General features: G+C 41.2%; 1 protein-coding gene across 1 annotated transcript; it reads right to left on the reverse strand.

Annotated features, from left to right (window-relative positions):
- Window positions 1-789: 789 nt before the first annotated feature.
- Window positions 790-6,728, reverse strand: LOC113022924 (N-acylethanolamine-hydrolyzing acid amidase). The gene is made up of 11 exons (XM_026168861.2): window positions 6,474-6,728; window positions 3,509-3,673; window positions 3,303-3,426; window positions 3,110-3,200; window positions 2,948-3,033; window positions 2,690-2,862; window positions 2,534-2,596; window positions 2,387-2,453; window positions 2,266-2,294; window positions 1,140-1,209; window positions 790-1,032 (listed from the first exon to the last, which is right to left on the reverse strand). The coding sequence occupies exons 1-11, from the start codon at window positions 6,644-6,646 to the stop codon at window positions 1,012-1,014; spliced, it is 1,062 nt and encodes a 353-aa protein (XP_026024646.1). The 5' UTR covers window positions 6,647-6,728; the 3' UTR covers window positions 790-1,011.
- Between the last annotated feature and the right edge of the window lie 17,958 nt (window positions 6,729-24,686).

Consider the following 24,686-nt stretch of genomic DNA (forward strand, 5'->3'; position numbering starts at 1 on the left):
AGTTCTGTTCCCAGCCTTTCCACAGTCTCCTCTCCGTCTGATTTTAATAAACAAATGTGTGTGCCTGTGATCGCACTCTTTCGTCCTCCACTCATGCGTGTGTTTCCTCACACGTTTAAGCCTGCTGGGCTCACCTTTTTTAACTTAGAAATATGTGAATTTGCTTGTTGTGTGCCAGATGACTCACTATTGCGCTATTTGGAAATGCAGAAGTTATCATTTTTCGCGTGTCTTATCTCAGGATTTAGCAGATCTTGATCAACTCTCTGGAATAAAGGTTAGAGCATAGGCGTCTTTCCTCCAGCTGGCACCAGGGTTTTAGTATGTTTTGGGTCACCAAAACATGAAAGCTGACTCTGATTTTTCCACCCGCAACCTCTCGCTAGCGCGGTAATGTTAATTTTAGTAACGAACATGAACATGTGCACTTCAAAGTGCGCCCTGCAGGTACATTTTACACATTATGCGGTGATAGATCAGCACAAAAAACAAGACTAGAAAAGCATTTCTCTTCACCTTCCATTCTTTGATCTGGTTATAATAGAGGACCAAACGTTCTGGACACCAATAAACTGATAGCTAAAACTGTACACCGCCACCTTCTGAATAGACACATTAGAAACACAAACTAATAGGGTTTGAGTGTGCGTGCATGGTTTTCATTTAAATAACAAACAACATGCAAACAACATGAGCGCACTGCATCGCATAATCTGTTGCACTTGGCAGTTAACGACGTGAAACCGGCAGGGCGTCCTTCTCGTCATGCTTATAAAGTAAGGACAATAATTAAAATAAAGCCACGTTTTATTGGAAGATAAGGTGCATAAAATGGCAAAAACAATCACAGCAAATGTTATTTTATTAAAGGCACTAGCACAGTGTCATTGAATATTTCAGGTGCATTCCCTTGTCATCTCATTGATCGCGCAGCCTCCAAGTAGTCGTGAAGATCGCCGCCTGCCGCAAGAAAAAGGAGTCTGCGTCCTTTACTGCTCCACCTCTGTCAGCTCAGTCTGTCTTGTTGCAGTCCTTGAAAAAGATTTGAAGAGACAATTGAGTAAATGTTATATTTTTTTTTTCATTGACATTATCACCGCCTCATTGAGCATAAATGTTTAAGGTGTAAACTGAATTACCTGCAGCCTAAGGAGTGTGATGTACTTCTCAGGGGCTGCTGCGCTCATCACTGTCGTGTAAATAGTAATTCTGGGAGGATATTAAGACAGACGACGGTCACTATTTAATGCGATTCATTGCGTGAGGTTTTATTTTTTAAAAAGCAGAAAAATAGACATCGAGATATTCATTCAGCTATTGTTTCTCTGTAATCTACTCGCTACACTATACCGTCAAAAGTATTCACTCTTCTGCTTTAACACACATATGAATTTGAGTGACATCCCATTCTTAATCCATAGGGTTTAATGTGATGTCAGTGAAGTCAGACATTGATGTTGGATGAGAAGGCCTGGCTCGCACTCTCCACTCTCATTCAACCCAAAGGTGTCCTATCAGATTTGGTCGGGACTCTGTGCAGGCCAGTTAAGATCTCCCACACAAAACTCGCTCATCCGTGTCTTCATGGACATTGTTTTGTGTGCTGGTGCACAGTCATGTTGTAACAGGAAGGAGCTATCCCCAAACTGTCCCCTCAAAGTTGGGCGTATGGAATCATCCAAAATCTCTTGGTATGTTGGAGCATGAAGAGTTCCTTTCACTGGAAGTAAAGAGTTGAGCCCAACTTCTAAACAACGATCCCACAATCCCAACAGTGCGTGGCCTATCACTTCATGGCTGAGCTGCCGTCGTTCCCAATCATTTACACACTGTTAATAATACCACTAACAGTTGACTGTGGAATTTTGAATTCTGAGGAAATTTCACGTCTGGACTTGTTGCACAGCTGGCATCCTATCACAGTACCACACTGGGATTCACTGAGCTCCTGAGAGGGAGCCATTCTTTCACAAATGTTTGTAGAAGCGGCCTCCATGTCTAGGTGTTTGATTTTATACACCTGTGGCCATGGACGTGATTGGAACACCTGAACTCAATCATTTGGATGGGTGATCGAATTCGTTTGGCAATACAGTGTATGTGCTACATGTCAACGAAGGGCCCACTGACATAACTGCTGAAGTCGGAAAAGGGGAAGTATGTGATGAACACACTAAGTGAACTATCCCATCTAAGCAACACCAGCATTTATAGAGTTGCTGGAGGACAAATAAGGGCATCAAACAGGAATAACGTCCTTCTTACCCATTACACACTGGATTCAGGGACAAAACCTGGAGGAAGAGACAGAGTTATAAGCCCATACATCGTCTCCGATTACCAGAAGTGTGACTTCGTGAACCAAGGTTGAGGTTAATTGACTTACCTGATAGAGTGTATTCATATTGATGTGCGCCTGGCCAGTAGCATTTAGAGCTTTGTTAGCCGCTTCTCTAAGAAATGAGCACACAGCAGCGGTGTAATAACAGCAGCAGCAACACAGCAAGCCTGCTCATCATGAGACATGACTCACCTCCGATGATCTTTAGCAGGAGGAGGAAGCCAGTGGTCAAAGTTTGTCTCCACTCTGAACCATCTGAAAGCAATCCCCAAAACACACATTGAAATGCTTACTGAGCGATACAATCATTTTCCATCCTCCTCCTCAGATCTTTTTTTTTTCACCTACCCTCCCTTTGCAGTTTCCAGAGGCCAGATATCAGCAGGGCCCTCTCGATCTCTGGTGATCACGACCCCTTCCCCGGCTCGCACCCCGCCGACTATGTAATACACCCCAGTGATGATGGGGACTTTTGAAAGACGCATGACTGCATCCTGAAAGTCCTCTGCTTCCTCCAGTGTCTGTCAGGCCACACAAAGAATACTTTCACTTCCGCATATTGTCAACTTTTTCTTTTTTCTTTTTCCCTACACTAATTTTTCTCACCTCCCTCACCAGCCAACTAACGGGGGATCTCTTATACAGGAAAGCAGAGACGATGTTCTTCCACCAGTTATACCAGTGTTCAGTTCCTTAGGAAAAAAACAAGCTTGGAGACAAGAAGAAAAATGAAGATGCTACCTTTTCCACAGCCATGTGTGGTCTTACCTCGCTGGTCACCTGAGACAGTAAACTTGTTAGGGCTTTGTCCCGTCCATAGCCCGACATAGCCCGCAAACGAAGTTCCACGGTATACCTCCTGAAATGGTGTGTCAATAAAACACAAACTGGATTTAATGTCTGAAAAATTAAAGTTGCTACGTAATTACTTTAGCTGTGCACCTGCTAATGCATGATGTACCTTTCCATTCTTGAGGAAGACTGCGTTAAAAGTCAGATTCTTCAGAACAGGATGCGGGTAATCGAGGTTCCTGCCGTGGTACACGTGCCCCTTTGTGTCCTGAGCCACGATGCTTGTGCAGAATCTGGAAGTGGATGAAGTTGTTTAGTGTGCTCACTGTGGGGCTTCACTACAAATGTCTAGGTGGATTTAAAAATCACACATACGCAGATACTTCATAGGCAAAGTTGAGCAGGATGACATCGGACAGCGTTCCTCCCAAGTGTGAGGCCAGGCCGCGGATCTCCCCCGCATATGGCTGAGGAACGTACTTTTCCAGGGCCATCACAATAGGTTTGACTGCATGATGCAACCATTTTGGAATCGTGGAACTGGAGCAAACAAAGCAACTTTAGCATGTTGGTCTGCAATCCCTGTCAGCAGAGATGTAGTGGAAGATAAACATGACAACACAGCAAAGGAAGAAATAAGATAAAGCAATGAGAGAGAAGGTTAAGTTTAATCTGTGCTGTGAGGGTTTCAGTGAGTTGTCCTTTGCAACTACTCAAACAATGGATGGGGAAAAAGCAACAAAAACACAATAAAAAAACACTGTACATAAAATAATCCTTTGTGAGGCTCAATGCTCTTTGTGTTTTGGTGTCTCAAAGCAACATAGTGCGAGTTTGATGGTGTCAATCTCTGAAGATACTCTGCTTTTCTGCTGTAGAGCTAGTTGTGTGTAGTGCCTGCAATGCTTCCCCTGGACTGACTGCCTTGGCGTTTTTCAGGCAGCCTGTGTTTAAGTGGCTAACAGTGGTTCCCTACATACATGCACTACAGTGCATTGCTTAGCTTAGGCACTGCTCGCATCAGTATCTTCCACTTTCTAATACACCAACTACATGTAGCTTAAAGTGGTGTGGCGTAAGGAAATCAAAAGCCATTATGATTACATTTTGTCCGTCCTCCCCTTCAAGTTAATTTTCTCATACGCCTGTGGAACGCAGGGCTGCTGCTATTTTTAGATCACAGGCAAATGAAGGAGACACGAGTCCGATAAAGTCAATAAAGTCAACGAATCAATAAAGTTTTCGATTTTCACTGGAAACCGTTATATGTTAGAGCTAAGTATTAAGAATCCAACCCCCCCCAAAAACAGGTAGTAAGCAGACTACAAAATTCAATTTTACAGTTTACTCTATTAAAGTCTGTATTATGTATGAAAATCACGATTAAGTTAAAATGCCCAAATGCTGGGGTACACTTGGGTACAGTGGTCCTAAGGGGTCAAACATACTGTAAATTAAAGAAACACCAGGCAACAGAAAAATGCTGCAAAAGCAAAAAAACACAGTGAAAGCTGAATAAAATGCAATAGAGGTTTATGGAGACAAAACAGAACACAACAAAAGTGAAATAAATACAACAGAAGAAAACAAACGCACAAAAAGTTACATTTTTTTGTGAACTTTTCTTTTTGTATTCATTTATTTTTGTGAGCTTTTGAGACATTTTTGTGTCTTATTCAACTTCCACTGTGTTTTGTTCTTCTACAGCCTTTTTCTATTTGCTGGTGTTTTCTTAAGCTGCAGTACATTTGATCTCTCAGGACCACTGTAGATAATAGCTGATAATAGAGTCCACAAAGGACACAACAAAATGTTTTCAAAACCAGAGGGCTGACCGGGGCTGATAAACACAAGCTGAAGGAGACACAGGCAAAAGTAACAACCACAACTGGACAAACGGGAAATAACACCGAAACATGGCTCGAGAGAAAGCCAAAGAACAAAGAACAGGAACAGGAAACAAAGAACAAAGAACAAAGAACAGGAAACAGCCCACAAAACGAGAGGGTTCACACTGAACATGTTAATATATCACTAACAGAAAGATCAGACAGAAGGAGGAACAAAAAAACGTGACAGAAACCAAAACTTAAATAAGACATAAAGCAAAACACACACCCAGGAAGATAGTAATGTCACCAGACCAGAGCCGTAAAATTCTAATCTTGTTACATTACCAAGAATCTGACTTAAACATTAACTAGACCTCTAAATGCAACAAGAAGCAAAATCCAAATGAACAGAATGATGATGAAAACAAAACATAAACCAAAAAACTCCTGACAACTATCAGAAGCTAAGAGCACTAAAGCAGCAGTGAAACCAAAAAGAATCAACACAAATCCAAGAACATTCAAAGGACCATGATACTAAAATTGAAAAGCAGTTTCTAGTTTAACTGGATTCTTGCTGCTCGAATTTCCAACTATCAGGAAAACAGAGGTGCTGCAGGCGCTGACAGTTGATGGGTGACAAGTATACTAGCAGATCTTTACTTGTAAGTGTGAACGTGTTTGTGAGAGCAATCACAACCTTGAAGACACCTCATGTAAAAGGGACTCCCACTTCCCCCCTTTGAATAAAACTGCCTTTCACAACATCCAGTCATAAATTTACAGGTGTGTGCTCGATAAAGTAATAAAACAGTAACAACTAGCTGCTCTGCCCTTTTACTCTGGTAACACTCTATAACATCAGTGTTACCGGCCACCCAGTCATTCATGTTAAACAGATCCCAGGTTTAATTAAAACATAATGTGGCAACTTTTAATACTGACATGCATTCTTAAAATTTCACAGAATTGAAACGTTGGTAAAAACCGGGTATAGAAACCCAGTTTTCCTTGTAAGCCTGGTTCTCCTGCCAATGAGGTTGATGTCAGTTAAAACAATAACTGCTTGGAGGCATAGGCAGTTATTGTTTTGACTGCCTACGCCTCCCGGCAACCACTTTTTGATTGCACAACCTAAATAAAAAAAATAGTAAGTACTGTCGCAAACAAAAGGTCAAGAAAAACTTCAGAAAATCTGCCAGGCGGACCTCATGAGAGCGACCCCTGCTTTCTTCCGGTAGCAATATTATGTGAAGATCGCTTTTAAATCGCATCGTTACACAAGATCAAGCAAACAATGATGTAGAATTACCGAGTACTTTAAACATGTTAATCGCTTTGAGCAACCTAACGCAATACGTCACCAACCACATTTAAAACCACGGATTTTGTAATCTGCGCTGAAACAGAGGCATGTTTGAAGTAACCCTTCAAACCCCCCGAAACCCACTTCGAAGATAAAGTTCGCAAGTGGCACTTTTTTGTTGCATACTTTCTGGCAAACTTACTCAATGACCTCTACAGCAGCTTTATTCACGTAGTCTATGTCGAAGACTTTCGCAAGAGGCATCCATCGCACTGCTGGATCTTCATCCAGACTGATGTTCACCGTGGGTGGAGCAAACTGTGCACGGCACGACACAGCGAGTCCGAGCAGCAGCAGCAGCGTTGTCCGCTCCATCTTTCGATCGTCTGCACCGGAGACAGCCGACTCCTCTGCCTCTGGCGGGCAACGATAACGACGACATTTCCGCTTCAAGCTTTTCACAACAAAAGAAAGAAACGGCGAACTTACTCATGCAAACTGAGCAGCGCTTCCGCAAAACGAAGGCGTTGAACTTGATCACAATATTGGAACATCAATGGACAACTAGCATACATTAAGTACTGCTCCTTCTCCTCCAACTACTTCTACTACTAATAATAATAATGTTCTCTCACCCGCAGTTACCATTCTTCCCAGCTAGAAACAGGAAGACAGTAAAAGTAAACCCAGTGGTGATTTGGTTGATTTTCAGTAAGCTGACCTCTGACCTTGACGTGGATGTCAGCAGGATTCAAACTCCATCTGTGGTATCATTTTGTGAATCCTAAGTGATCCCCTTCTGGAGTAATCACATTCACAAGATCTTCAGAAAATTTGACCTCTGCCCTGACCTTAATGTCAAGGTCACTGAGATTCCAGCTTGTCCCCGATTTTGAGTGGATAAACCAATTTAAACTCCTACATAGCCATTTCATTCAGCACTAAATGTCATCTATATATAGTCTCATAAGCAAAAACAGGAACAGAAACACTCCTTTTAGCTTTTTGTGTATTTCGAAACTCTGTTGTTGTTTTTTGGAGACCTGGAATTTAAATGTGCCTGTCACTAACACACTTTCATTCAGCTTCTGTTGTTTAAATGTGATATAGGCTGTAAATAATAATAAATTAAAAAAAACACTGCAGTCAAGACAAAAAGGCTTTTTTCATAGTAGATGTTTGAGGTAGTCTTTTTTATGTATTTGACCCTGTTCAGTAGTACACATACTAACTTAGAGGATACAAACAAAGTATATCAGTCTACTAATACCAACACTGGTACTGATAATATCAATATCTGGATCGACAGTGGTTATACACATCATACAAATGTTGTCAAACAACTCAAGGATATTATACAAAGATCATATTATTATTATAAGTTGAAACGGTTTATTATGCCACAGCAGTGTACTCATTGCTCTTGCATATCAGGACCTCTCCAACACTTGAGACTTTCAAAACATGTCAAAAGACTCACTTTTATTCTCTGGCTTTTAAATCAAGATGGCTCTGTTTCTATTGTTCATTCCATGATTCAATTTTCTCTTAATCTATATTCTATTTTATTTGGTATGTCTTCTGCTTTGACTATTTTACTGTACAGTACTTTGGTCAACAACTGTTGTTTTTAAAAGTACTATATAAATAAATAAACTTGAAACTACTATCAAACTATAGCAACCCTACATGGGTCAGTTGCCACTAATCAAAAAGTGGCAGAGATCTGGAAGAGAATATGTGATCTAAAATATGACTTTTGGGCTTCAGTCTTCTCTGTTTAAACACATCACTGCGTGATCTTCATATCACAGATGTGCCCAAAGCAGCAGGATATGTTGGCATGTTAGATAATCACTCACAAAAGGGGTTATGAGTCCACAGCTGGTGCAATCTTTCTGCCAATTATTGATCCAATACCAAGTAAATGCAGGATCAATATTGCCGATAACACTATTGAAACTGGTTGGTATCAATCGATTGATCCGCCCGCCTCTAGCAGACTGTGGTAAAGCCAGACTATATTGTACAGAAATGAATGTTGTCAAACAACTTAAGGATATTATATCAAGATTATATTATTCTTATAGGTTGGGATCAACCTCAGATCAATCCGCCCACCTTTATTAACTGATTTTCATTCATGTAAAATGACTGTAGGCTTGACTGGTTTTGGACATGTTTACGCTGTTCATGGAATTGTAACTTTTGATTTTAATGCCTGCTTAATGAGAGGAATGTGGATGCATGCAGGTCCAGGTTTTACTAGTCTACTGTTACCAGGCAAAAATTTTTTGGCCGCATGAAAAAAAAAATGCATTAGCCGCACGTCAGTATAAGTGTTCACGGTGTGGGAAAAAAAAGTATCGGCTTATGACCCGAAAACTACGGTACTTTTCAAAGCACTATGAAGACATTTACTTACATTGGCAGTGAGCAATGCCAAAATAACAAACCCCTAAACATCCCTAAACTTCCCTATAAAAAAAAAACAAAACACCAACCAAAAGACTTACCTGACCTAAGTGAAAAACAGGAGAAAACCGAGTCAACAGAAATGGCTTCTCACCCCTACCAGGCTGCTGCAGTGGACAATATACACACAGTGAAAAGGGATCGAAAATGCTAATTTACAAAAAAAAATGCTCTAACGCCAGACAAACATAGGTTTTACATACTAATACCAATTTATTACGTTTTCATACAAAGTAAGAAAGTCCAGCATCCTGTTGAAGGTGGAGTTGCTTAGTCTGAGCAGGTCCAGCTTGCCGATCAGCTGCTGGGCAATGATGGTGTTGAATGCTAAGATGAAATCAGTGAACAGCATTCTTAGGTGGGTGTTGCGTTGATCCAGTTGTGATAGGGCTATGTGGAGTGCCAATGAGATCGAATCATCCATTGTCTTAAAACTCCGAGACTCCGGTTTTAGTAAATGTTGAACTTTATTGTGATTTCTATTTTTAGAATCAATAGCACACATTTTGATTTCGTTTTGCAAGCTGCTGATTTCACACAGATCCACTGCCCAAACGTGCCTTTGAGTTTTTCATCATTTAACAAGAATAGGCTCAGGCAATCATTGTGGAATTAGGCTTTGGGAAGGTCTGGGGACAGGTATGATGGTGGTGGTTTTAAAGCACTGTGGCACAACAGCTTGACTCAGGGAGATGTTAAAGATGCCCGCTAGGACATCAGTCAGCTGGTCAGCACGGGCTCCGAGCACGCGTCCAGGTATATTGTCTGGTCCAGCAGCTTTGTGTGGGTTGACTTTAGTGAGAGTCCTTCTCACACTGGCCGTGGACAGGGACAGCACTTGGTTGTCTGGCAAGCGGGTGGCCCTCTATAGTCCGTCTTGCATCCCATTTAAGCAAGTGCGTGTTCACACTGCCCCTGGATGTCCTGGCCTCTGAGGTTAAGGTGTACGGCTCCTGGTTGTCAACTGACCAATTTATCATGGCAAAGTCTGTGGTGGACAAAAGACAAGAGGCTGATTATAAAAATGATCCATGCACGCCTTATGACCTACAGCATGTACAGTTAACACAGCTAAATGGCTGTGAAATTGTAAAATTACTTTTGAAATAAAGCTATTCAAAGTCAATTAACTGTGACTATAATAATAGCAATGTTAGCCAGCAAACAAAACGTTAGCACTAATTAAAATAAGCTGCTAGGTGATGTTACTGTTTCAAGTTCTCTCATTGTTTGACATGTAGGGCAGATATTTTGGTGACACTGAGATCAGCCAGACACTAAACAGCAGTGTAATATCAACGCTAGATTAGATGTTTTCTAATCCGATAAAATGACATTATTCCTGTTTATAGAAGATGTTTGTCGTCTGTTTGTTTGACTGACAGGAACAGGAAATAGTGGTTGGAAATTACTGTTGGTGTTACATGAGGGTAAAGAAGGGCTTTAAGCACCTGGGTAAAAACTGGACCCATGATGAAACACTACAACAAGTACAACATATTCTTCAGTTTTAATATGTGACCATACTGTGCAGACTGCTGATGAGTTACACGGTTACATTTCATTAATCATTGTTAAACTAAAGTGGTAAGCAGTTACTTTATCCTTTCACTTAAAATTTCCAGGAAAAACACTACCTTGGCTACTTTTGTGCTTACATTTGATCTATGCTGGGTCACTACTTTTGCACTATAATGCTGCTGCTGACACCTTGGTTCACACTGACAACTAGAAAAAAGCTGATAGGAAAAGAAGGATGGAAAATGCCTGGAATTTAGTTACACTTGCAAATACTGCTTCCTCCAAACTGCAAGCATCAATAAAATGTTACAGTATTGTTTTCTAGATCTGTGCATATATCCTTATTGGTAGTTTTCTCGAAATAGAAGCTCTTCATTTTAAAAAAAAAAACCTCTGATAACATTGCTGAAGCTAGCGCCCACCCCTACTGCGCATACTGCAAATATAAAACTGATATATACTTACATCATGGAGCAGTTGATGTCTGGTTTCCGACAAATACAGTAAAGAGGTGCGTTCTCCCCCTCCATACCAGTGTTCTCAGGCACTGCTACATGGTCAGTGTCAGACACTTCACTGTCCTACAACATACCACATAGGACCACATTAGAAATGACATGTATGTAGACATGCTAATTATACCTGGCTAAATGGATGCAGTAACAAAATGTTACTAACTACTCTAGTTATTAGTTTCCAGATGTGTGCAGTTGCTCCAGTCTTACTGACAGTATACTGTTTCAAACACCAGTGCCAACATTTTATTTTTTAAATCTTAGTATGATTCTGCACCAAGACTTGTGGCCTGTTGCTCGGTAACTTATTGTCTGACTACATTAACTACAGTTCATAAACATCATTCATTTTCTCCTACTTATTTTATTCAGGTTGTATTTCAGCTGTCATAGGGCAAAAGTACACCCTGGACAGGTCGCCAGTCTGTTGGAGGGTTATTAGAGAGACTCAGACAACCACTCACACCAACAGCCAACTAACCTAACCCCGCGCATGTCTTTGGAGTTCAACACCAGTCTGGCCGAATCACAGATAAGCAGGGTGTCTGTGCTGCAGAGCACAGCTGTGTCAGAGACTCTCGACATCAATGTAGCGTTAAGGATGCGGAGCGATGGGTGCACTAACACAATGTAAATATTAAAGTTCTCGCCATTGTCAATATGCTGTTGCGCTCTTGTTCGTATTATTGCAACCATATCTCGAGTCTAGCTTACCCTAAAAGTTTGGAGAGAATTGGTCTGTTAAGAAACGCAATCGATTGTTTGGGACTGCTCTAGCCATCACGTCGCATAAACAACTCTACTTCCGGTGGGAAAACTAATTAAGGGTAAAGTCGCACTAATAACACCTACCACTCACGTTCATAAGCATACACTATGATCACTTCCACGCAGTAACGTTGTAATAAATATAATCCCCGGTAAAGTCAATTAGCGAACACTACTGGCATGTAATGCCAATGGCGACCATTTCACAAACTGTAGAAAATGCTCAAAATGTGGTCGGCACCAAAAGTGAAGGGCTGACAGTTGTGTTTATATACGAACCGTAAGCGCTAATGTTGGTTAGCATCAGCTAAAGCGAGGAAGTTTGACACTTGCAGAGGCAGTGAACGCAGAGAGAGCTTAAAAACGCATTGTGGGGTTTTTTGTTTTGTTTTTTTGCATTAAGACGTTGCACACAAAATTACAGATATAACGGTGACTTAGCTGCTCGTTGGATAAACCCATGGACCTTAGAAAAGATCAACACTACTCGGATGTAAGCACCCGTGTATAACACAATAGGCAAAATTACGCTTGCTAACCTTTCCACATCACAGGCTTCACATTAAATAAACATTTTTTCAAATACTCACCATGATCTGAGACCGTTTAAATATTTTGTTGCTCTGAAAATATGGCAGTATGAAGCTAAACCTTTAGCTTGACGGCTAAAGCAATGCTAAGATTTACACGGAAACGATCAGCGGACATCGTTAAAGTACTATTGGTCTACATTCTTCTTCTATGGTAGCAGCCTGGGCAGAGTAACAGCCAACTTTAAACTGCGCCATCTGTTGGCACCAATTACAGTAGAAAACATGATTGCGACAACACGTTTTTTGGGGAAAATAACAGAGATTGAAACTTTACTGATAATTTGTCCAAGTTGAAAAATGCCCTCCTCCAAAAATATCACGTGACAACCTCATTGCCTTACAGAATTATGACGTCACACACGTAGAATCTTACCACCATTCTTTCCTTTGATCCAAAAACCTATAAATAGGGGTGAAGCGCAACGACTTTTAGTCCGTTTCTCGCAGCCTTGATGTGTGCAGCATTGAACCGTTCGCCAGAAAAGCCTTTTGAAATATTTGGATCCTTTGCAGTTGTAACTGTATCCAGACCCAACATGTCTCAAAAAAATCCAAAGGGACAAGAAGTTGACCCATACGCTCTTCCTTGGGATGAGCCACTAGACTCTTCCCTTTCCTCTCTTCCCTGGTGTGACCAAGTGGAACTAGAGGAAAAGCGTTTGGAAGAACTGGAGGATGAAGCGCTCAGAAACGCAGAGAAGATTAAGTTCTTGATGGAGGAAAATGAGCGAAAGAGCGCTCAACTAAAAAAGTTGTCATTCCAGCTTCAAGAAAAGGAAGCTATTATTGAGGGGAAACAACAGGATCTCCATGACATGGACAAAAAGAACCAGGAGCTCCAAGGAAAACTTGATGAAGCCCTGCAACAAAATGAAAAACTTGTCCAAGAGAAGAAACAAGACGGCATGAAGAAGAGAGGGCTGCACAGCAATCTCAGAGACATGGAGCTAATGTACAATGTTGACAAAAAAAGGCTTGATCGCACAGAGCAAGCAAATGAGAAGCTCCTCCAAGAGAAAAGGCAACAGGAGTTAAAAGAAAAAGAAATGCTTTCCAAGCTTCAGAGCATCAAGCAACACAACGAAAGCTTGCAAGGAAAGCTTGATCAAGCTCTGCGGCAAAATAGAAAACTCCTCCAGGAGAAGATGAAAGACAGCACGAAGAAGAGAGGGCTGCACTCCAATCTCCGAGACATGGAGCTAATGTACAATGTTGACAAAAAAAGGCTTGATCGCACAGAGCAAGCAAATGAAAAGCTTCTCCAAGAGAAAAGGGAACAAGAAATCAAACAAAAAGAAATGGATTCCAATCTGCAGAGCATCAAGCAACAAAATGAAAGCTTGCAACGAAAGCTTGATGAAGCTCTGCGACAAAATAAAGAAATCCTTCAAGAGAAAGAGCAGCTGGACAGAAAGCAGGGAGACATGGAGTGCCAACTCCAGCTCAAGGAGGGAAACAACAGGATGCTGCAGGTAAAGTTCGAAGAGACACTGCACAAATATCAAGACCTGCTTCAAGAGAGAGAACAGCTGGTCAGTAAGCAGAGAGAAGAAAAACTTCTTCTCCAGGAGTTTGAGAAACAGGAGGCAACATCTAAAGTGCTGAAAGAAAGGTTGGAAGAAAAACAAGCCGTAATAGAAGAAGTGGAGAAAAAATGCAACAAGCTGCAGAAGCAAAACACCGAAACAATCGAGGAGCTGAAAATCCTCATCCTCGAGAAAAAGGTGCTCGTGGAAAAGCAGCTGAAGAAACAGAAAAAACGCTTCTGCTTCTTCTGGAGGAGGAACACTCCTTCTTTCAGTACTGCCAATGTCACCTCTTCCTCTCCCACCTCTGTTCCAGCTTAATCCCCCCCCCCCCCTTAACTACTAACACCTCTCCCATCTCCCTCCCCTCTTTTCACAATCACCCCCCAACCAGTCCCGACAGTTGACTGCCCCCTCTAGAGCCTGGTTCTGTCATAGGTTTCTTCCTTTAAAGGGAGTTTTTCCTATCCACTGTCGCCTAGTGCTTGCTCAGAGGGGATTGTTGGGGTTTTCTCTCCTCTCTCCCTTTACTTTCCATCCCACCCACCCCCACCTTTTCTTTTTTCTTAATAATTGAACAATAAAAACAATTGGTCACTAATTAAATGTGTCAAATCAATGTCTTTATTCAAGAATACAAGAAATGGGTAATAGCTGCATGTGTGTTTGTGTGTGTGCATAATATGCATACTTTACGTGTTGGATCCAAATCCCACAAGGAATTAAATAAAACAAGAAGACAAACAAAAACAAATATTTCTCTCCCTTCCCAGGTCAGGAATCAGGATGAGGAAGAAATGAGGTCAGATCAGTGCAGGTTTTTGCACTACTGACATAAAGTTTCTGCTGATTAAAAAAAGTATGTCGATATTTCTGAAATACATTTGCAAACAAATAACTTTGACAACTTGTGTTTTTTCATAAAAGAAAAAAGAAAAATCAGAGAGCAGAGCTGGTAAAACAGCTTAGCTCCGCAGGTTACAGGAGATCAGATGCCAAATACTTTTCATGACAGTCTTCGTTATTGCATAAATCTCCCCTTTTATCATTGATCAGTAAATCACTGCATATACATTCATCTAACCGTTATAATTTCATGAGTAAAGATTCTCAGATGACTGAATGGCGGTTTTAGTAAATGTTGAACTTTATTGTGATTTCTATTTTTAGAATCAATTGCACACATTTTGATTTCGTTTTGCAAGCTGCTGATTTCACACAGATCCACTGCCCAAACGTGCCTTTGAGTTTTTCATCATTTAACAAGAATAGGCTCAGGCAATCATTGTGGAATTAGGCTTTGGGAAGGTCTGGGGACAGGTATGATGGTGGTGGTTTTAAAGCACTGTGGCACAACAGCTTGACTCAGGGAGATGTTAAAGATGCCCGCTAGGACATCAGTCAGCTGGTCAGCACGGGCTCCGAGCACGCGTCCAGGTATATTGTCTGGTCCAGCAGCTTTGTGTGGGTTGACTTTAGTGAGAGTCCTTCTCACACTGGCCGTGGACAGGGACAGCACTTGGTTGTCTGGCAAGCGGGTGGCCCTCTATAGTCCGTCTTGCGTCCCATTTAAACAAGTGCGTGTTCACACTGCCCCTGGATGTCCTGGCCTCTGAGGTTAAGGTGTACGGCTCCTGGTTGTCAACTGACCAATTTATCATGGCAAAGTCTGTGGTGGACAAAAGACAAGAGGCTGATTATAAAAATGATCCATGCACGCCTTATGACCTACAGCATGTACAGTTAACACAGCTAAATGGCTGTGAAATTGTAAAATTACTTTTGAAATAAAGCTATTCAAAGTCAATTAACTGTGACTATAATAATAGCAATGTTAGCCAGCAAACAAAACGTTAGCACTAATTAAAATAAGCTGCTAGGTGATGTTACTGTTTCAAGTTCTCTCATTGTTTGACATGTAGGGCAGATATTTTGGTGACACTGAGATCAGCCAGACACTAAACAGCAGTGTAATATCAACGCTAGATTAGATGTTTTCTAATCCGATAAAATGACATTATTCCTGTTTATAGAAGATGTTTGTCGTCTGTTTGTTTGACTGACAGGAACAGGAAATAGTGGTTGGAAATTACTGTTGGTGTTACATGAGGGTAAAGAAGGGCTTTAAGCACCTGGGTAAAAACTGGACCCATGATGAAACACTACAACAAGTACAACATATTCTTCAGTTTTAATATGTGACCATACTGTGCAGACTGCTGATGAGTTACACGGTTACATTTCATTAATCATTGTTAAACTAAAGTGGTAAGCAGTTACTTTATCCTTTCACTTAAAATTTCCAGGAAAAACACTACCTTGGCTACTTTTGTGCTTACATTTGATCTATGCTGGGTCACTACTTTTGCACTATAATGCTGCTGCTGACACCTTGGTTCACACTGACAACTAGAAAAAAGCTGATAGGAAAAGAAGGATGGAAAATGCCTGGAATTTAGTTACACTTGCAAATACTGCTTCCTCCAAACTGCAAGCATCAATAAAATGTTACAGTATTGTTTTCTAGATCTGTGCATATATCCTTATTGGTAGTTTTCTCGAAATAGAAGCTCTTCATTTTAAAAAAAAAAACCTCTGATAACATTGCTGAAGCTAGCGCCCACCCCTACTGCGCATACTGCAAATATAAAACTGATATATACTTACATCATGGAGCAGTTGATGTCTGGTTTCCGACAAATACAGTAAAGAGGTGCGTTCTCCCCCTCCATACCAGTGTTCTCAGGCACTGCTACATGGTCAGTGTCAGACACTTCACTGTCCTACAACATACCACATAGGACCACATTAGAAATGACATGTATGTAGACATGCTAATTATACCTGGCTAAATGGATGCAGTAACAAAATGTTACTAACTACTCTAGTTATTAGTTTCCAGATGTGTGCAGTTGCTCCAGTCTTACTGACAGTATACTGTTTCAAACACCAGTGCCAACATTTTATTTTTTAAATCTTAGTATGATTCTGCACCAAGACTTGTGGCCTGTTGCTCGGTAACTTATTGTCTGACTACATTAACTACAGTTCATAAACATCATTCATTTTCTCCTACTTATTTTATTCAGGTTGTATTTCAGCTGTCATAGGGCAAAAGTACACCCTGGACAGGTCGCCAGTCTGTTGGAGGGTTATTAGAGAGACTCAGACAACCACTCACACCAACAGCCAACTAACCTAACCCCGCGCATGTCTTTGGAGTTCAACACCAGTCTGGCCGAATCACAGATAAGCAGGGTGTCTGTGCTGCAGAGCACAGCTGTGTCAGAGACTCTCGACATCAATGTAGCGTTAAGGATGCGGAGCGATGGGTGCACTAACACAATGTAAATATTAAAGTTCTCGCCATTGTCAATATGCTGTTGCGCTCTTGTTCGTATTATTGCAACCATATCTCGAGTCTAGCTTACCCTAAAAGTTTGGAGAGAATTGGTCTGTTAAGAAACGCAATCGATTGTTTGGGACTGCTCTAGCCATCACGTCGCATAAACAACTCTACTTCCGGTGGGAAAACTAATTAAGGGTAAAGTCGCACTAATAACACCTACCACTCACGTTCATAAGCATACACTATGATCACTTCCACGCAGTAACGTTGTAATAAATATAATCCCCGGTAAAGTCAATTAGCGAACACTACTGGCATGTAATGCCAATGGCGACCATTTCACAAACTGTAGAAAATGCTCAAAATGTGGTCGGCACCAAAAGTGAAGGGCTGACAGTTGTGTTTATATACGAACCGTAAGCGCTAATGTTGGTTAGCATCAGCTAAAGCGAGGAAGTTTGACACTTGCAGAGGCAGTGAACGCAGAGAGAGCTTAAAAACGCATTGTGGGGTTTTTTGTTTTGTTTTTTTGCATTAAGACGTTGCACACAAAATTACAGATATAACGGTGACTTAGCTGCTCGTTGGATAAACCCATGGACCTTAGAAAAGATCAACACTACTCGGATGTAAGCACCCGTGTATAACACAATAGGCAAAATTACGCTTGCTAACCTTTCCACATCACAGGCTTCACATTAAATAAACATTTTTTCAAATACTCACCATGATCTGAGACCGTTTAAATATTTTGTTGCTCTGAAAATATGGCAGTATGAAGCTAAACCTTTAGCTTGACGGCTAAAGCAATGCTAAGATTTACACGGAAACGATCAGCGGACATCGTTAAAGTACTATTGGTCTACATTCTTCTTCTATGGTAGCAGCCTGGGCAGAGTAACAGCCAACTTTAAACTGCGCCATCTGTTGGCACCAATTACAGTAGAAAACATGATTGCGACAACACGTTTTTTGGGGAAAATAACAGAGATTGAAACTTTACTGATAATTTGTCCAAGTTGAAAAATGCCCTCCTCCAAAAATATCACGTGACAACCTCATTGCCTTACAGAATTATGACGTCACACACGTAGAATCTTACCACCATTCTTTCCTTTGATCCAAAAACCTATAAATAGGGGTGAAGCGCAACGACTTTTAGTCCGTTTCTCGCAGCCTTGATGTGTGCAGCATTGAACCGTTCGCCAGAAAAGCCTTTTGAAATATTTGGATCCTTTGCAGTTGTAACTGTATCCAGACCCAACATGTCTCAAAAAAATCCAAAGGGACAAGAAGTTGACCCATACGCTCTTCCTTGGGATGAGCCACTAGACTCTTCCCTTTCCTCTCTTCCCTGGTGTGACCAAGTGGAACTAGAGGAAAAGCGTTTGGAAGAACTGGAGGATGAAGCGCTCAGAAACGCAGAGAAGATTAAGTTCTTGATGGAGGAAAATGAGCGAAAGAGCGCTCAACTAAAAAAGTTGTCATTCCAGCTTCAAGAAAAGGAAGCTATTATTGAGGGGAAACAACAGGATCTCCATGACATGGACAAAAAGAACCAGGAGCTCCAAGGAAAACTTGATGAAGCCCTGCAACAAAATGAAAAACTTGTCCAAGAGAAGAAACAAGACGGCATGAAGAAGAGAGGGCTGCACAGCAATCTCAGAGACATGGAGCTAATGTACAATGTTGACAAAAAAAGGCTTGATCGCACAGAGCAAGCAAATGAGAAGCTCCTCCAAGAGAAAAGGCAACAGGAGTTAAAAGAAAAAGAAATGCTTTCCAAGCTTCAGAGCATCAAGCAACACAACGAAAGCTTGCAAGGAAAGCTTGATCAAGCTCTGCGGCAAAATAGAAAACTCCTCCAGGAGAAGATGAAAGACAGCACGAAGAAGAGAGGGCTGCACTCCAATCTCCGAGACATGGAGCTAATGTACAATGTTGACAAAAAAAGGCTTGATCGCACAGAGCAAGCAAATGAAAAGCTTCTCCAAGAGAAAAGGGAACAAGAAATCAAACAAAAAGAAATGGATTCCAATCTGCAGAGCATCAAGCAACAAAATGAAAGCTTGCAACGAAAGCTTGATGAAGCTCTGCGACAAAATAAAGAAATCCTTCAAGAGAAAGAGCAGCTGGACAGAAAGCAGGGAGACATGGAGTGCCAACTCCAGCTCAAGGAGGGAAACAACAGGATGCTGCAGGTAAAGTTCGAAGAGACACTGCACAAATATCAAGACCTGCTTCAAGAGAGAGAACAGCTGGTCAGTAAGCAGAGAGAAGAAAAACTTCTTCTCCAGGAGTTTGAGAAACAGGAGGCAACATCTAAAGTGCTGAAAGAAAGGTTGGAAGAAAAACAAGCCGTAATAGAAGAAGTGGAGAAAAAATGCAACAAGCTGCAGAAGCAAAACACCGAAACAATCGAGGAGCTGAAAATCCTCATCCTCGAGAAAAAGGTGCTCGTGGAAAAGCAGCTGAAGAAACAGAAAAAACGCTTCTGCTTCTTCTGGAGGAGGAACACTCCTTCTTTCAGTACTGCCAATGTCACCTCTTCCTCTCCCACCTCTGTTCCAGCTTAATCCCCCCCCCCCCCCTTAACTACTAACACCTCTCCCATCTCCCTCCCCTCTTTTCACAATCACCCCCCAACCAGTCCCGACAGTTGACTGCCCCCTCTAGAGCCTGGTTCTGTCATAGGTTTCTTCCTTTAAAGGGAGTTTTTCCTATCCACTGTCGCCTAGTGCTTGCTCAGAGGGGATTGTTGGGGTTTTCTCTCCTCTCTCCCTTTACTTTCCATCCCACCCACCCCCACCTTTTCTTTTTTCTTAATAATTGAACAATAAAAACAATTGGTCACTAATTAAATGTGTCAAATCAATGTCTTTATTCAAGAATACAAGAAATGGGTAATAGCTGCATGTGTGTTTGTGTGTGTGCATAATATGCATACTTTACGTGTTGGATCCAAATCCCACAAGGAATTAAATAAAACAAGAAGACAAACAAAAACAAATATTTCTCTCCCTTCCCAGGTCAGGAATCAGGATGAGGAAGAAATGAGGTCAGATCAGTGCAGGTTTTTGCACTACTGACATAAAGTTTCTGCTGATTAAAAAAAGTATGTCGATATTTCTGAAATACATTTGCAAACAAATAACTTTGACAACTTGTGTTTTTTCATAAAAGAAAAAAGAAAAATCAGAGAGCAGAGCTGGTAAAACAGCTTAGCTCCGCAGGTTACAGGAGATCAGATGCCAAATACTTTTCATGACAGTCTTCGTTATTGCATAAATCTCCCCTTTTATCATTGATCAGTAAATCACTGCATATACATTCATCTAACCGTTATAATTTCATGAGTAAAGATTCTCAGATGACTGAATGGCGGTTTTAGTAAATGTTGAACTTTATTGTGATTTCTATTTTTAGAATCAATTGCACACATTTTGATTTCGTTTTGCAAGCTGCTGATTTCACACAGATCCACTGCCCAAACGTGCCTTTGAGTTTTTCATCATTTAACAAGAATAGGCTCAGGCAATCATTGTGGAATTAGGCTTTGGGAAGGTCTGGGGACAGGTATGATGGTGGTGGTTTTAAAGCACTGTGGCACAACAGCTTGACTCAGGGAGATGTTAAAGATGCCCGCTAGGACATCAGTCAGCTGGTCAGCACGGGCTCCGAGCACGCGTCCAGGTATATTGTCTGGTCCAGCAGCTTTGTGTGGGTTGACTTTAGTGAGAGTCCTTCTCACACTGGCCGTGGACAGGGACAGCACTTGGTTGTCTGGCAAGCGGGTGGCCCTCTATAGTCCGTCTTGCGTCCCATTTAAACAAGTGCGTGTTCACACTGCCCCTGGATGTCCTGGCCTCTGAGGTTAAGGTGTACGGCTCCTGGTTGTCAACTGACCAATTTATCATGGCAAAGTCTGTGGTGGACAAAAGACAAGAGGCTGATTATAAAAATGATCCATGCACGCCTTATGACCTACAGCATGTACAGTTAACACAGCTAAATGGCTGTGAAATTGTAAAATTACTTTTGAAATAAAGCTATTCAAAGTCAATTAACTGTGACTATAATAATAGCAATGTTAGCCAGCAAACAAAACGTTAGCACTAATTAAAATAAGCTGCTAGGTGATGTTACTGTTTCAAGTTCTCTCATTGTTTGACATGTAGGGCAGATATTTTGGTGACACTGAGATCAGCCAGACACTAAACAGCAGTGTAATATCAACGCTAGATTAGATGTTTTCTAATCCGATAAAATGACATTATTCCTGTTTATAGAAGATGTTTGTCGTCTGTTTGTTTGACTGACAGGAACAGGAAATAGTGGTTGGAAATTACTGTTGGTGTTACATGAGGGTAAAGAAGGGCTTTAAGCACCTGGGTAAAAACTGGACCCATGATGAAACACTACAACAAGTACAACATATTCTTCAGTTTTAATATGTGACCATACTGTGCAGACTGCTGATGAGTTACACGGTTACATTTCATTAATCATTGTTAAACTAAAGTGGTAAGCAGTTACTTTATCCTTTCACTTAAAATTTCCAGGAAAAACACTACCTTGGCTACTTTTGTGCTTACATTTGATCTATGCTGGGTCACTACTTTTGCACTATAATGCTGCTGCTGACACCTTGGTTCACACTGACAACTAGAAAAAAGCTGATAGGAAAAGAAGGATGGAAAATGCCTGGAATTTAGTTACACTTGCAAATACTGCTTCCTCCAAACTGCAAGCATCAATAAAATGTTACAGTATTGTTTTCTAGATCTGTGCATATATCCTTATTGGTAGTTTTCTCGAAATAGAAGCTCTTCATTTTAAAAAAAAAAACCTCTGATAACATTGCTGAAGCTAGCGCCCACCCCTACTGCGCATACTGCAAATATAAAACTGATATATACTTACATCATGGAGCAGTTGATGTCTGGTTTCCGACAAATACAGTAAAGAGGTGCGTTCTCCCCCTCCATACCAGTGTTCTCAGGCACTGCTACATGGTCAGTGTCAGACACTTCACTGTCCTACAACATACCACATAGGACCACATTAGAAATGACATGTATGTAGACATGCTAATTATACCTGGCTAAATGGATGCAGTAACAAAATGTTACTAACTACTCTAGTTATTAGTTTCCAGATGTGTGCAGTTGCTCCAGTCTTACTGACAGTATACTGTTTCAAACACCAGTGCCAACATTTTATTTTTTAAATCTTAGTATGATTCTGCACCAAGACTTGTGGCCTGTTGCTCGGTAACTTATTGTCTGACTACATTAACTACAGTTCATAAACATCATTCATTTTCTCCTACTTATTTTATTCAGGTTGTATTTCAGCTGTCATAGGGCAAAAGTACACCCTGGACAGGTCGCCAGTCTGTTGGAGGGTTATTAGAGAGACTCAGACAACCACTCACACCAACAGCCAACTAACCTAACCCCGCGCATGTCTTTGGAGTTCAACACCAGTCTGGCCGAATCACAGATAAGCAGGGTGTCTGTGCTGCAGAGCACAGCTGTGTCAGAGACTCTCGACATCAATGTAGCGTTAAGGATGCGGAGCGATGGGTGCACTAACACAATGTAAATATTAAAGTTCTCGCCATTGTCAATATGCTGTTGCGCTCTTGTTCGTATTATTGCAACCATATCTCGAGTCTAGCTTACCCTAAAAGTTTGGAGAGAATTGGTCTGTTAAGAAACGCAATCGATTGTTTGGGACTGCTCTAGCCATCACGTCGCATAAACAACTCTACTTCCGGTGGGAAAACTAATTAAGGGTAAAGTCGCACTAATAACACCTACCACTCACGTTCATAAGCATACACTATGATCACTTCCGCGCAGTAACGTTGTAATAAATATAATCCCCGGTAAAGTCAATTAGCGAACACTACTGGCATGTAATGCCAATGGCGACCATTTCACAAACTGTAGAAAATGCTCAAAATGTGGTCGGCACCAAAAGTGAAGGGCTGACAGTTGTGTTTATATACGAACCGTAAGCGCTAATGTTGGTTAGCATCAGCTAAAGCGAGGAAGTTTGACACTTGCAGAGGCAGTGAACGCAGAGAGAGCTTAAAAACGCATTGTGGGGTTTTTTGTTTTGTTTTTTTGCATTAAGACGTTGCACACAAAATTACAGATATAACGGTGACTTAGCTGCTCGTTGGATAAACCCATGGACCTTAGAAAAGATCAACACTACTCGGATGTAAGCACCCGTGTATAACACAATAGGCAAAATTACGCTTGCTAACCTTTCCACATCACAGGCTTCACATTAAATAAACATTTTTTCAAATACTCACCATGATCTGAGACCGTTTAAATATTTTGTTGCTCTGAAAATATGGCAGTATGAAGCTAAACCTTTAGCTTGACGGCTAAAGCAATGCTAAGATTTACACGGAAACGATCAGCGGACATCGTTAAAGTACTATTGGTCTACATTCTTCTTCTATGGTAGCAGCCTGGGCAGAGTAACAGCCAACTTTAAACTGCGCCATCTGTTGGCACCAATTACAGTAGAAAACATGATTGCGACAACACGTTTTTTGGGGAAAATAACAGAGATTGAAACTTTACTGATAATTTGTCCAAGTTGAAAAATGCCCTCCTCCAAAAATATCACGTGACAACCTCATTGCCTTACAGAATTATGACGTCACACACGTAGAATCTTACCACCATTCTTTCCTTTGATCCAAAAACCTATAAATAGGGGTGAAGCGCAACGACTTTTAGTCCGTTTCTCGCAGCCTTGATGTGTGCAGCATTGAACCGTTCGCCAGAAAAGCCTTTTGAAATATTTGGATCCTTTGCAATTGTAACTGTATCCAGACCCAACATGTCTCAAAAAAATCCAAAGGGACAAGAAGTTGACCCATACGCTCTTCCTTGGGATGAGCCACTAGACTCTTCCCTTTCCTCTCTTCCCTGGTGTGACCAAGTGGAACTAGAGGAAAAGCGTTTGGAAGAACTGGAGGATGAAGCGCTCAGAAACGCAGAGAAGATTAAGTTCTTGATGGAGGAAAATGAGCAAAAGAGCGCTCAACTAAAAAAGTTGTCATTCCAGCTTCAAGAAAAGGAAGCTATTATTGAGGGGAAACAACAGGATCTCCATGACATGGACAAAAAGAACCAGGAGCTCCAAGGAAAACTTGATGAAGCCCTGCAACAAAATGAAAAACTTGTCCAAGAGAAGAAACAAGACGGCATGAAGAAGAGAGGGCTGCACAGCAATCTCAGAGACATGGAGCTAATGTACAATGTTGACAAAAAAAGGCTTGATCGCACAGAGCAAGCAAATGAGAAGCTCCTCCAAGAGAAAAGGCAACAGGAGTTAAAAGAAAAAGAAATGCTTTCCAAGCTTCAGAGCATCAAGCAACACAACGAAAGCTTGCAAGGAAAGCTTGATCAAGCTCTGCGGCAAAATAGAAAACTCCTCCAGGAGAAGATGAAAGACAGCACGAAGAAGAGAGGGCTGCACTCCAATCTCCGAGACATGGAGCTAATGTACAATGTTGACAAAAAAAGGCTTGATCGCACAGAGCAAGCAAATGAAAAGCTTCTCCAAGAGAAAAGGGAACAAGAAATCAAACAAAAAGAAATGGATTCCAATCTGCAGAGCATCAAGCAACAAAAT

This window comes from Astatotilapia calliptera, chromosome 5 (assembly GCF_964374335.1).
Source record: "Astatotilapia calliptera chromosome 5, fAstCal68.1, whole genome shotgun sequence".
NCBI lineage: Eukaryota > Metazoa > Chordata > Actinopteri > Cichliformes > Cichlidae > Astatotilapia > Astatotilapia calliptera.